Raw genomic sequence first — 13,679 nt, 5'->3', positions numbered from 1 at the left:
CCTCACTCAGCCCTTTTATTCTCTTTGAAACATGTCTGAGTGATCTGAAGATCTGCTGAATGCCGTCTGTGTGCTCAACAGCTGCTTCTGAAAGGCTCCGGAGCTCAATGACGTGCTTCACTGGGTCTGCTTTCCTTCTCTTTCGTGGCCACGCTGTCTGACCACACCTGGGAGGGTTATTTAGGGCCACGAGCCCGCTAGACTTCAGTGGGCCAACAGTTGTCACTTTAGTGCTTCAGTGGAAAACCTTTGTGTATTCTGCAGCGCTCGTCCACCTGAGTTATCTGTTAGTGTGTCTGTACCGATGTGCACGCTCATTTATTAGGTAAAATGAAGTTATAATGTGGTCTTTTTTGAGTCTCTGCCCAGCACACTGAGCTGGACTAACAGTTCCAGGCTAAGAGTCAAAACAGTGCAGAGTGCACTACAGCTGATCACTACAGTTTAGGCACTATAGGCGATCAATAAAATTCATCACTACGGCTGATTGTTACAGTTTAGTCACAATAGGCGATCAATAAAATTCATCACTACAGCTGACTGATGCAGTTCATCATGACAGTTCATCACTACAGCTAATAAATACGGTTCCTCACTACAGCTGATCACTATGGTTCATCACTATAGCTGATCACCAAAGTTCATCACTACAGCTGTTCAATACAGTCTTTGGCTAATTATTATTCATATTTTGGATCTAGGTGGGGTTTGTCCATCCAGGCGTGGCTGCCTCTGTCATTGTCTACCTTGCTTCTGATGGCTCCTGGTCTGGAGAGCAGTGTCGGCGGACAGTGACGATATTCTTGTCTGACACCAGTGGTGCCAACCACACACTGGGCATGTATTTCGTGTGTTTTACTGGTTTAACCAAATGAAGAGAAGATGTTTATGTCCAGAAAATAAAAAGCAAATAAAAACGTCTTTATTTACCTGCTGTAGGCACACATGACCTGTCATGCCACCGGAATCCATTAATCGTGAATGTGACCCATGACCTCTCGCAGCCCTTCTTCCTCACGGCCAGCGTTATTCTCCTGTTTTCATCTCCCTCAGTGGCAGTGGGGGGCGTGGCCCTAAGGACCTCCTGCCACTTCAGCACCTTCGCCCTGACCGGGTGCGCATCAGAGGGTGGGCTCTCCCACAACTACCTACTACAACACACGTGCACACACATGAAACACACACACACACACACACACACACACACACACACACACACACACACAGTAACAGGTCTAAGATATGGTTAATAGGGGGCAAGGTCAATCTCAACAACATCAATATGCGAGGAGGATTTTAAAAACTACTCTATAGCCATTAATGGACTAATAGTGGAGTGCTGTTTCTGTACTACAATGAGCACTAAATCATGGCTAAAAGTATTCAAAAAGTGTACTGCTTTGGAGATATCTACATAATCTTCCGGCAAACATGTTTGTTTGGAACCTAGAAAAAAATTGGCCTATAGTAAGCTAATGCTTCTGCAACAAGTGTGCTATTGTTGAATTACAGCTACTATAAAAGACTGTGGTGAAAATTCTGATAATAGGAATGGGGTGCAGGTTGTTGAGGTGGATAATGAAGTTAGTGAGTTAGTGCCTTACACTTTGCTTGACTAGATTCCCTTCCTCTCACTCTCCGTCTTGTCTACCGTTCCTGCATTAGCTGTTTGCGGCAGCCATGCCAGATGGACAGCTGCAGCCCCCCGCAGTTCCAGCATGCCACTGTCAGGTAGGCCGCTCAGGGACGGAGCACAGCGCACTGCAAAATCGCTAGGATTGTCCATATATGTCACCATGTCTCCATAGGTGTTCAGGAAGGGGGGAGGCCTTGCACTGCTCCGTGCAGTGTCATCATGGTTTCAGCATCGCTATCAGGAGTGGAAGGGCAGCCCCACCCCTTCAGGTATTTTACTGATCTGCTTCTTCGTAGACACAAGCTAATGTCATATGATTAAAAACATTTATTTTATACTGTTTTATATGATAATATGCAAGGAAAGTTGTTGAATGCAAAGAAACATTGTTGGAGCTATTTTTAAGGTGGGTCAGTCATGTATGCAGAGTACATACATGACAGACAAGACATACATGTTTGGCGCTGCTTTTCAGTATAAAAGTTGAATAATGCAAACACTTTCCAGGTACTTCTCCCAATACATCTTATTTTCTGTCTTCCCCCAGAGACAGACCAATCTTGAGTGCCTCCATGGTTCCTGGGATCGGATTGTGAGCTGCCAGCCCACAGACTGCAGTTTTCCTGATCAGTCATACGTCTACCACGCCCTATTCAGTTGTCCTTCGGGAACCACCTTTGGCAAACAGTGCTCCTTCACCTGTCAGCCTCCGTCGATACTACAAGGTTAGTTATGCAGATGTTGAAATGTACTTATTCTGAATCACCGTGGTCCGAGTCACTGTTCTAAGCTCCGATCATACAGACCTCTTTCCCACCAAGTCAGGCTGAGATTTGTGACTCCAGCAGAACTGTTGAACTGGTGCTATGGTGGGAGAGTTAAGCCAGATCAGCACTGCTGTTCTTGTTTAATCTTTTCTACTTCCTGGCATTTTGGAACCCCATTTAGACAAAAATAGATTTAAAGAACAAGCCTACACCATTGTGCTTTGACTAAAATTGTGTTTTTGTTGAGGAAAATCTACTTTACAATCACTAATTAAGACTAAATGTCGTAGAGATAAGGAGGTATTTGAAGATATGGCACTTAATGGACGTCTTTTTCAGTGAGACCACCTAAAAGTCCAAACTGATGCCACAGAGAGAAGAACATGAACATGAGACATTTCTTACACTTGAGCAGCGTTTACATGGATTTGCGCAGCATGTGCTACTCTATATCGTGCTAATTTCAATCAGATACAGATTCGACTGTGTCGCAGATCATCAGATCCTGTCGCCAGTTGACGCTTTATGCGGCATCTCGGCTTTTACTGGAACAGGACTGTAAAGATCCAAACCACAGCAAGATGCTGTTGCTACCATCATCCCATAAAACCAAGTGGATTTTTACACAATTACTGTTTGAAATTGTTGTCTTGCTTTTTCATGACACACGAGGTGTTGCACTAACTCATTCCAAAGCAGTTATTTAAAGAAAAAAATTACAAAGAACTATGAAGGCATGAAACTAATCGACCAGCATCATTCTGTTAAGTGCCTACAAACAATCTTGATTGCAACAGATGCTATATAAATAAAGATTGAAAGCGTCACAAGTCTAATAAACACATTCTACAGTGATAAACGGAACATCGTCATACTCACGGGAAAGGTATTACCAGTACCTTTATGGCTCTTGTTGTTGGGAGACGATCACACTCAAAGCAGACTCTTTAAACGTCGAAGAATGTCGTGTTCAGAACATTGTAATGAGTATTTACCATTACAGGACACGTCAAATGTTTAACTAGCTTGGGATACGATCTTTTTAGATTCATTATATTTTATAGATGCCATAAAAACTGTTGAGGGTGTTTTTACACATGTCTGAACACAGGTTTAGAAATATATTAGCTTGGTTGACAGCAACAGTTTCGGCCTCCAATTTCTCCCTTTTCTCAGGTGTCAACAACAGGTTGGTGTGTTTGGAGGATGGTCTGTGGTCCTTCCCAGAGGCCTACTGTAAGATCGAGTGTCCAGAGGTTCAGAACATCCCCAGCGCCAAGCTGTTATCGGCTGACTGCCTGACCTCTGGGCACAATGTTGGCTCTGTCTGCCGTTACAAATGCAGCCCTGGCTTTTACGTAACGGGCAGTCTCAAAAACAAGACACCAAGGTGAGATGATCTCTTTGACAGTCAGATTAGATGTGATTAAGATTATTATGTGTCATGCCTCAACCCAGAGAGTAAAATATCTGTGGTTACAGAGCTGTGTTTTGGCTTGTTCTCTGTTTGGAACCTTCCCCAATAAAACTCTCTACTGATGCTAACTGGACTTTAGCACTACATTTTCAGCTGTACTTGTTGTTTAACTGTTCATTACTTCTCATTACTTCATTACTACACACCGTTCACACATGTTGTTAATGAGTGGAGCAGGAGGAGACCCAACATCTGGGCTAGCTTTATATCTAACTTTACATGGGGTCAGCTTCACATATTCCAGCCCACACTGTGTTGTTATTGATGTCCTGTGCACAGGATATTATATACAGTACCTGGGAATGCTTGGACTTTCTGGTGTTTCCACATTAACAGGCTAGCCATTTCAATTTTGCACATTATTTACGAGTCATGTTTTCTCAGACAAACATATGTGTAAACATTTTTAATAACTATGGGTGCTTTATTTTAGTGCAACACGTGTGTCATTAAAATAGTTGCAGAAAGTTTACACGCTTTGACACTCAACTCGTGATAATCTGGATATCACATACTGTTGCGTTTACACACCACATGTTCAGTTTCTGTGACTGCAAATTTATTAAACTAGTAAAAGTGAAGGGGTCATCAGCAGGGGTGTGTTTGGTGTTGATGTTTAAGTGCACCCAGGATCTTTCCATCCATAAAGGTTCTTTGCTGATGTCAGAAATACATAAGCTTCCATTTTTTGACAACAATGTTGCCCAATAACCTGTTTAAATATCCATTTCATCTCATCCCGGCCTTCCTGTGTCACCTTCAGGAAGTATTTTCAGTTGGAGTGCCTTGAGAGCGGCCAGTGGGACGAAGTTAACTGTGAGTCGATATCCTGTCCAGCCTTACCAGGCGTGTTCCAGGGCATGTATACCTGCACCAACAGCCTCTACTATGACACTCGGTGTACTTTACATTGTCAAGATGTGACAGAAAATGTAAGTATTCAGTTCTAGTGATCACCATGCAGTATTGCTGTCAATGAAGTCATTTTTATTGTAATGGGTATAACTTTCATTATTAGGCTGTCATTATGCTGCCAAACTTTTACCAGCTAAACTATCTTAAATAGGTAAAAATGTGCAATTTACCAGATTTGCTGGTGTGCAGAGCAGAGTAGCAGCTGAGATCTGTTGATTAAGCCTGTGTTTTGGCTGTCTGGCTTTATTACACTTTAATCTCCCTGTCAGAACACCTTTTCATTCAATATGATTGCTGTTGTTGTTTTGCACTGTGCGAAGCGGCTGCCTATTGAAGCAGCTCCCATTGTGCGGGTTGTTTTTCCCTTATTTTTTAACTTAATTTTTGGTAAATTGTGTTTTCATTTTACTTCTGTTCACTTATGCCAATGCGTAATGCAGTAATCGCTGCTACAATCCTACCTTTTGCACCTTTTTGATATAGAGCAGTGAAGAGGGAATTGTTTACACCAGCGATCAGCTGATTGCACTCTCCAAGAAGGTGTTTTCTGCCTGGAGCTAGGCCCGAAATCCCGGAGGAGTTGCAGGGAAGATGCCAGGGTTGCAGAGCTGTAATGCGATCCTTATGCAAATGTGATGGGGAACCTGACGACCTTAGGAAATAAGAACCAACTCAGCCACAGCCCTTAAACTATACCCCTATTATTTGAGTCCACATGCGCTATCGTCGTTGTCAAACAACTGTTACTAAACTCCAAAAACAACATCCAAATGCCTTTGTAGCATTCCCAAAACCTCTAATAATGTGAATACTGATAAAACCTTAACGTTGGACCTCCTGCACGCTCATGTTAAGGAGGCATATAGGGTCACTGCCCTGCCCCCACTTTCTCACAACCTGGTCCTCCCTGCAAAGCAGATCCCCCGGCTCCATACCGTCTTAATTCAAGCCAGGATTTGCATCTACCAGGCAGGAAATGCTTTCACCAAGGTAAATGATACCCCAGGTGAAAGTGTTTACCTGTAGGACAGAAAGTCTGGCTTGGATCCGGCCCTCGATGCCCACCCCTGCTCCAGAAGAATGGTGCAGCTCTGCTGTCACAAGGACAGATAGAAAGAGAACTCTTTTCAAAAGCTCACCCCTGTGAGAAACACACACAGAGATATTACATTCATGTATATATTGTATATCTTATATCTAAATCAAGATCCAAGGTGCTCCTCTTCAGTTGTGTAAAGACAGTGCAGCATTGCTTAATTGTTGTGCCTGTATGTGTCCAGAAGGAAATTCGCTGCAATAAAGATGGTAAATGGACTGCAGAGTTCCACATGTGCTCCGGGATTCAGGGATCATGTCTCCCCCCTCCTGCTCTCAACTCTGTAGAGTACAGCTGTGACCAGGGGACAGATGTTGGTGAGTGGACCCTGAAAGTGGAATTTCACAGATGCCGATGTTTTTTTTGTTGGGATTGCTTTGTATTTTGATACTATTACTATGATTACCTAATTACTACTATAATTGGGGATATTGTATAGTTTGTCAACATATCTTTCCTATATAGCAGGGACGATAAAGAAGAAAGCATGAAGGAAAACCTGCATTGTTTTAGCTCAGTTCATCAATCCTATGTCTCTCAGTCATCTCTCTCTCTCTCTCTCAAACACACAAACACACGCACCCACATCCAGTCACAAATGATACAGTGCTCTGTTATTTTTTTTTACCTCATGCTTAGCATGAACATATTTATCAGATGCTAATGACATTGCAGCGAGTGTTGATTGGTATATCTCACCATCTTCCTTTATTGTTGCAGGTTCTCTTTGCTACCCAACGTGCATTGTGAATTTGGACATGGATCTCCGAGACCCTGCGGTTCTACCTAATGGCACCACAGCTAATTCTTTGAAGCACTGGATGCTCCCCAGTAAAGTGGTGGTAAGGATAGTTGTGTTATTTGTTTATCATCTAAATGATTGATCTGCATAATTAAATAAGTAAAGTAGCAAATGAGATGTGATGGGCACATATTAAAGCTGATATTCACTTTTTCTGTGCTTTAGTCCATATATTTGGAGTGCCTTGCCGCCCAGTGTCAGCTTCGACAACTAATTCAATGTTTTGTAAGCTGGTGGAGACAGGAACTGTCTCAAACTAGTCATCTATGAGGCATTTGTTGTTTTGCTTGCAGTGTCCTGTCTGCTTTGCCATGAAAGGTGATCCATTAACAACTGGGGCTTTAATATTTATGCGAAACATGCATGTGAATAATTAATGCAACCAACCATCTGGTGGTCTGAAGAACATCGTGGCTCAAATGCGGAGCTCCTATTCCGCAACGAGTTCAGTAATAAACTCAAAAAATCAGATCAATATGTACCGTAATTTCTGGACTACAGAGCGCACCTGATTAAAAGCCGCATAATCTAATTTTAGAAAGAAAATCAATTTTTTACTTATACAAGCCGCACCGGATTTTAAGCCGCAGGTATCCCACGTAGTAATATGAAAAATTAGGTAGAAAACATTCAGTACCTGTAGATGGTTTTATTACCGTAAGAGACGAGTCACTGACGAGTGACAGACAGGTAAGAAACAACAGCCACTCTTTTCACTTGTATGTTTATACAGAGACCTTAAATCCAATTTTCATCATGTCAGGATTTTTCACTTTTCTTTTAATTTAATCCGTTTAGCAACCTAAATATATTGTACCGGTAAATGCTTTTTTTCCCTAACGGTGTCTGTAATGCAGCTACCTTGAAATATACGTTTGTATCAGTTACACACAAATGACATTGTTTATGCTTTTTTACTCAAACAATGAACAACCTAAACCCCCCGATGGCCCACCTCTAAAATCTTCTATTTTCATCACGGTGGCGATTGCTTTTGCCTTCTGTCTGATTTGTACAGCGGCCGCCTGCTCTCTGTGTGTTCACCCAGTCTTTCAGAACGTTTTCAAGATCGGGCCACCTGCGATGTTTATGTCTAAAAGCTTTTGTCGTCTTTTTGCTTTGGATCAGTTCTTTATGCTGGCGTCTCCACCTTCTCGCCATTGATTACCGTATTGTATGCCAAGATTACGCGCGGCAGCTCGATTTCCTTCTTCAACCGCCAGAGTGATCGCTTTTAACTTAAAAGCCGCATCATGTGCTTTTCTTCTAGTATTTTCCATGTTGATGAGGGTTAGTAAAAATGACTGATTCACAATAGTTGTGATAGTGGGCCACGAAAAAAAAATAAAAAGCCGCACTGTAGAATAAGCCGCAGTGTTTAAAGTGTAGTAAAAAAGTAGCTGCTTATTGTCCGGAAATTACGGTATATTTGTGGCTACTGTTTCCCATCAACTCTATTTAAAATGCATTTTGTCCAGATAAAAAGTTCCTGCAACTAAGAACAAACGGATGAGGTGACAAATGTTTCACCTTGTTCAAATGTTTCTGGAAAAATTTCTCCTTCATATCACTTCATAAGCTCATTCTGCAGCTTTTTAAACGTGGTAAAATGTTGTTGAGACTTGGTTTATACAGCGTCTGTTACAATAAAAACTATCCTGAACCCAAACAAGCAACAACGGCAGGAATAAACCTCCCTTGAAAGCACAATTCTTGATTACAAAATCAGCAACTGAGTTTGTGTAACCTCTTTTTATTTTGTTCTGTTAATTATGTTTTTATTTTTGTAACACTTTGCCTTAAACATTAATTTCCTTTTTTGTCTCTCTGTAAACCGTTTAATCGCCCAAAAATAATTTCAAAACAGATGGTGTTTCTCGCTATGCGTGCTTCTCCTTCCTCTCTTGTGCTCTTGCGCAAATGTGATTAATTGCCACACAAGTATGGTTCCAATTCTAAGTTCGCAAGCTGCCAAATATGCTCCAGGTTTCCTGAACATGTACTTGCTCCGCTTTATCAAATATCCATTAGATCTATCCTGTGTATACTTTGGCCAGCGAGGTATCCCATAATGCATTCCACTGTGGCCAGTAACATCAGCAACAAAAGTACGCACTTCAAAGTACGGATCTCCATGTTTACAAGTCTGTACCTGCGTAATTATTCTTAGAGAAATGGAAATAAGCAACTAATGAGGTTCAGGTGAAGTGGAAGGAAAATATTTGCTTTTCAATTACTTTAATAAATGCTGTTGTATATTTGACAGGAAATATGCTGTATGGTAAAGGACACTTCTACCCACGTAGGGGTCGGTGCAACCTTCTGAAGTGACATTAATGTCACCCAATCATCTAAACTCCAGAAGTCAAGTCAAAAATGAATGTAGGAGTTTAGGTTGGTGTCTGTCAATCAATCAATCAATCAATCAATCAATCAATCAATCAATCAATCAATCAATCAATCAATCAATCAATCAATCAATCAATCAATCAATCAATCAATCATTATTTATATAGCATCTGTTACAATCAAAATTGTTTCTAGGCACTTTACAGAATCCCAGGGCCTGACCCCCAACAGTGGCAAGGAAAAAACTCCCCTTTAACAGGAAGAAACCTTGAGCAGGACCAGGCTTATGTAGGGGGACCCTCCTGCTGATGGCCGGCTGGGTAGAGAGAGAGGAGAAGGGGGAGAACAGGTAGAGGAGAGAATAGGTAGGAGAGGAGAGGAGAGGAGAGGAGAGGAGAGGAGAGGAGAGGAGAGGAGAGGAGAGGAGAGGAGAGGAGAGGAGAGGCAGCCATGACCCAGCAGGATGACAGAGGTCTTTCAGGTGATCATGTTTCACCTGTGATCATGATTTGAACCACCTTCAGACTTCTCTGCAAAAAATTATCCGCCTCATATGTAGCAAAAATTGGATATGAGAGCAGCCTTCAATCAGAACAGATGCCAAAAGTAATTTGCAAAATATGTAATGTAGTCGGGAAAGTAGAGGGAAAAGCTAAAGACGTGATTTTTGGCAAAATGAATAGCCTATACTATGGTGCACTGGCCCCGTTTGTGTTGATTTAATGAATAAGAATATGAATATGAGTATGAATAAGAAATTGCTGTAGCTTTGAGTACCATAGAACACACATAGTCCAAAAAAAAGTCCTCACTCCAGTATTCATTGGCCCTTTAGCTGTGAGCATGACTCGCATTTTGCGGTGTTGATACGCTTGCAGCATGTAAACGATGCTCCCTGAACCACTTGTGACTCATGTAAGCCCCATCTTTTTAACTGTGGCTGTGCATTTGGGGAAGTTGGAATTCATTCAGTGCACTCAGGTTGTCACATGACCTCATACTTTGGGTACATAACGCTGCTGAACCAAGACCGGAACAACTGGGGTGCTGCAGCCACCAGGCACGATGAGTGCGTCACTTTATCTGCCTCTTTTTTCCCTGATGTGGCCATCAGCCTGGGCAACGCTGGATGTATCAGTCCACGTGACCTTCCTCCACTTATGCGCCAGTCCCCATTTTCCAGTATTTTGAACATCCAGATGAAGATCCTTTACACCTAATTCAGAACTAACCAGTTTTACCTGAAATGATTTAAAATTCAACAATAAAATACTTGCGTGCATGCCAACAGAGCACATCCATGCTAATACACATCAGCTTTGTTTAGGAAATTAACATTTAAACTATAATTAGATATATTTATTAAGTATCGGATATATTTTTATTCATTGAACCAATATGGTCACTGCATTTCTCAACCATCTGCATATTGGTTCATTGGTTGATGTGGAAATTAATAATATTGGATTCCTCTGATAATAACTCTTCACCTGTGTGATTTCTGATATAGTCATGTGGTAAATCTGCTTCACCTCTTTACTTTCTAATTCCGCAGAGCATCGTCTGCACAGGAATGATGAAGTGGTTCCCAGATCCTCAGCACATCCACTGCATTCAGTCTTGCGAAGTAAGTCGGTACAATCAGTTCTGGATCATTTTATAAAGGAATAATTCTCAGATATTTGCAGGACATTGGCCTGAACTGAGTGAACGGGTTTCCATTGTCTCATTAAGTTGCTGTTGTGTTGACAAGTGTGAACCGTAGCTGAACTGAGCCTGGTACAACTGCTTTGCGTTCTCGGAATCTTCCCTCTCACGTGGGTCATCCGTGCCACCTGAAATGGTGTTCCATACATTTTAATTTAGGATATTAACATTTTAAAGCATTAAGTTATTTTAGGAAAACAGGCATTGAACGTGCACAAGTGTGTTTCTTACTCAGGAAATTCTCTGATTTTGTGCAACATTGTTGTTATTGAACTAGGCTGAGGTCAAGAAAGGTTGATACCTTTCTGACCCACAGTGTTTCTGAGCATAGCTTTATTACACTTACCGTGCAAATGATATCTTTGCCGAAAGGATTCAAAGGAGAAAAAGGATTATCAGATCAGATTTGTTCAAGCTGTCACGGAACTCCGTGGCGCCTCAATCTTTCAGTCTGTACTCATGCGTGCTGGATTGTGTTCCGCAGGGACCTAGATAAGGTTTTCTGCGTATAGAAAAGTTGAGTTGTGGGTCCCAGGGTTGGGATATGTGATAATGTTCTCCCCCCACTAAGAAAAAAGAAAAAAATAATCAGGAGAATCCCCAGAATGAGTCCTCTCAGAGGAGAAAACAAACACTGTGTGTCTCCTGCAGCATGTGGAGCTGTCGGTGGATTTGACAGGATTCAAAGCTGAGAGCCTTTTATTACATCACCAACAACAGAACAAGCTGAGAGCAGAGTTGGGATGCTCCACCTTCAATTTGGTTTCTAAACATGTGATAATCCAGGACCTACTATGATCTATGTGTGCTCTCCAGCTTGGAAAAGTGAGAGGGCAGTTTGATTTCATCAGAATATGGATCCAACGTGAGCCACCTTCACATTTATCACTGTTGCCCTTTTTAAGGAATGAAGACCATCTCAAAACAATAGAGACGAGGGTTTAAACCTGACGTCTGGCAAAGAGAAAAAAAATAGCATCACGTCTGCAGCTGCCTGTTCCATCAGGAGTGGAACCTCTTAAAAATATCAAGCAAACACTTTGTGTGTGTTACCAAAGACTGGGTTGACTTGATTGATACATGACTCGCGTATGTGAATAGAATCATCGTCTAGGTGGTTCGCCGTCACTGACCGTAAACCATCTCAAATCGTAAATACAGTTTTTATTTTCAGCCATTCATTTCAGAAAAGGGCTGGAACTACTAATGGAACGCAAACTCTTGGTGTCTCATGGTATTAAAATATTCTTCCCATCTGCCAACAAATTTTCCTTTTCCACTTTCTTGTGAATGTTCCTGGGCAGTTTTTTAGGAGCTGCTTGTGCCGACAACATTGTAAATTATATCAGCAGCCGATCCCAGAAAGACCAGACTTCTTCTTCATCTTCCGTTATTCATTGAGAAGCAAATCCAGCTTGGTGACGTTCTCGACACAGTGGGTGCCGCCAAGTTCGCTCATGTTTCTGCCATGCTCGGTAATGAGCAGCCAAGTCTGAGAGACTTAACTGCTGAGTTTAGCACGATAAAATTCCATTCCATACATCTATATCAGGGGTGCCCACACTTTCCCACCATGAGAACCACTTAAAATGATTAACATTAGGCTTAACACATATACAATAAATGTCCAATGTCCATACATTTTTGGTCTTTACCTAACCGCTCTACTGACCTGTACTGCACAGTCCGTTCATTAGAAATGCTTGCAGTGATTGCGACCCAGTGCAGATCCGACTTCAACCTCATGAGATGTCAGTGTGTCAGATCTTAAGCTACCCTCATCTCTAAACTTCTGCTGCTTGTGAGAGGAATGATGTTTCACGCTCTGGTGTTGTTTTCTCCTCCTTCTACATCAAGAATCCTCCCCTTTATGTGTGTTTTATAAAACAGACATTTGGCCAAGGGTACTGGACTTACGTTTCGCCTTAAAATTCTCATTCAATTGAACGTGTTTAGTGTGTGAGTTTGCTGTTATTCCTTTGATGAGAAAGGTTCCGTGAATATGAGCCCACTCCAGGAAATGGCCCTGCTGAAACATCATGAACGAGGTGGCCTTAGGGCTTTATCTTCCACGTCTCTGGTGCAAGTGTAAAGGTGGGTTTGTTTAGTTGATAAGCTTCCAAAAGGTGCAATTCTCTCCCATCCTAAATGGCTGAGGGAGGAACAACCCTGGATGGGGTGATAATGAGCCATCTTATAGCTCTAAAGTTTGTGTTAGCCTGTTCTTCACAGTTGTTTGTTGTCAGCCAATGTTGCACGTTGCATGTTGCATCTTCGGCCCTGGTTAGAGGAGATCACTAATGAATATTTCAACATTGGCTTTCACTTTGGGGGTGCCAAACATCTGTGATGAGTTTCTTTAAAACATCAAATGTTAAAGTTGCCACCAACAGCTTGGGTGGAAGAGGACAGCAGTGACGGCGTCATATCACAGGCACGCTGAGCAGGATGAATGCTTGCCCCTTCTTGTGTTTGTTTAGTTTTTTCCATTAACATTTGTTCTAAGTAATGTGACAACTTCCTGAAAATCCGTCTTAATTTTTCTGGGAAGGTTTTGGCTTTCATTGTTCTGCTTGCTGTGTGAGGTAAATTGATGATTTTGAAGCACGCGCTGCTGTTTCACCATGTTTATGCACATCTGTTTCTTGTTTGTAACATGTTTAGCCTTTTGGAGGGGATGGCTGGTGTGACACCATCAACAATCGGGCCTATTGCCAGTATGACGGAGGAGACTGCTGTCCGTCCACGCTGTCCACCAGAAAGGTACAAATCACACATTGCCAGTGTTACACTGACTGTCATCGGTTCTGTGGCGTCTCTTAGGGTTTTAGTAACTAAATCATTTTCTTCTTTTCAATGACCATTTTTGTTGTTTTGATTAAAATAAATTGGATGATATTTAGATGGCATCTTGCAGTGCAGACAGAGCT

General features: G+C 41.9%; 1 protein-coding gene across 2 annotated transcripts in view; it reads left to right on the top strand.

Annotated features, from left to right (window-relative positions):
* The window catches only part of pappa2 (pappalysin 2), a 38,191-nt gene that overhangs the window by 20,895 nt on the left and 3,617 nt on the right, over positions 1–13,679 (top strand). Inside the window, exons 16-26 of one of the 2 annotated variants that reach the window (XM_029830835.1) lie at positions 702–837; positions 940–1,114; positions 1,666–1,731; positions 1,809–1,905; positions 2,184–2,361; positions 3,580–3,793; positions 4,644–4,812; positions 6,079–6,208; positions 6,612–6,733; positions 10,598–10,669; positions 13,414–13,512. In XM_029830835.1, coding sequence (XP_029686695.1) covers positions 702–837; positions 940–1,114; positions 1,666–1,731; positions 1,809–1,905; positions 2,184–2,361; positions 3,580–3,793; positions 4,644–4,812; positions 6,079–6,208; positions 6,612–6,733; positions 10,598–10,669; positions 13,414–13,512 — 1,458 coding nt within the window. Of the gene's footprint in view, positions 1–701; positions 838–939; positions 1,115–1,665; positions 1,732–1,808; positions 1,906–2,183; positions 2,362–3,579; positions 3,794–4,643; positions 4,813–6,075; positions 6,209–6,611; positions 6,734–10,597; positions 10,670–13,413; positions 13,513–13,679 lie in introns of both variants that reach the window. The other variant, XM_029830834.1, reaches the window with a different exon arrangement.

The sequence above is a fragment of the Takifugu rubripes genome, chromosome 22, assembly GCF_901000725.2.
Source record: "Takifugu rubripes chromosome 22, fTakRub1.2, whole genome shotgun sequence".
NCBI lineage: Eukaryota > Metazoa > Chordata > Actinopteri > Tetraodontiformes > Tetraodontidae > Takifugu > Takifugu rubripes.
The sequence above is the reverse complement of the archived record's forward strand: the minus strand, read 5'-3'. Positions and strand labels throughout refer to the sequence as shown.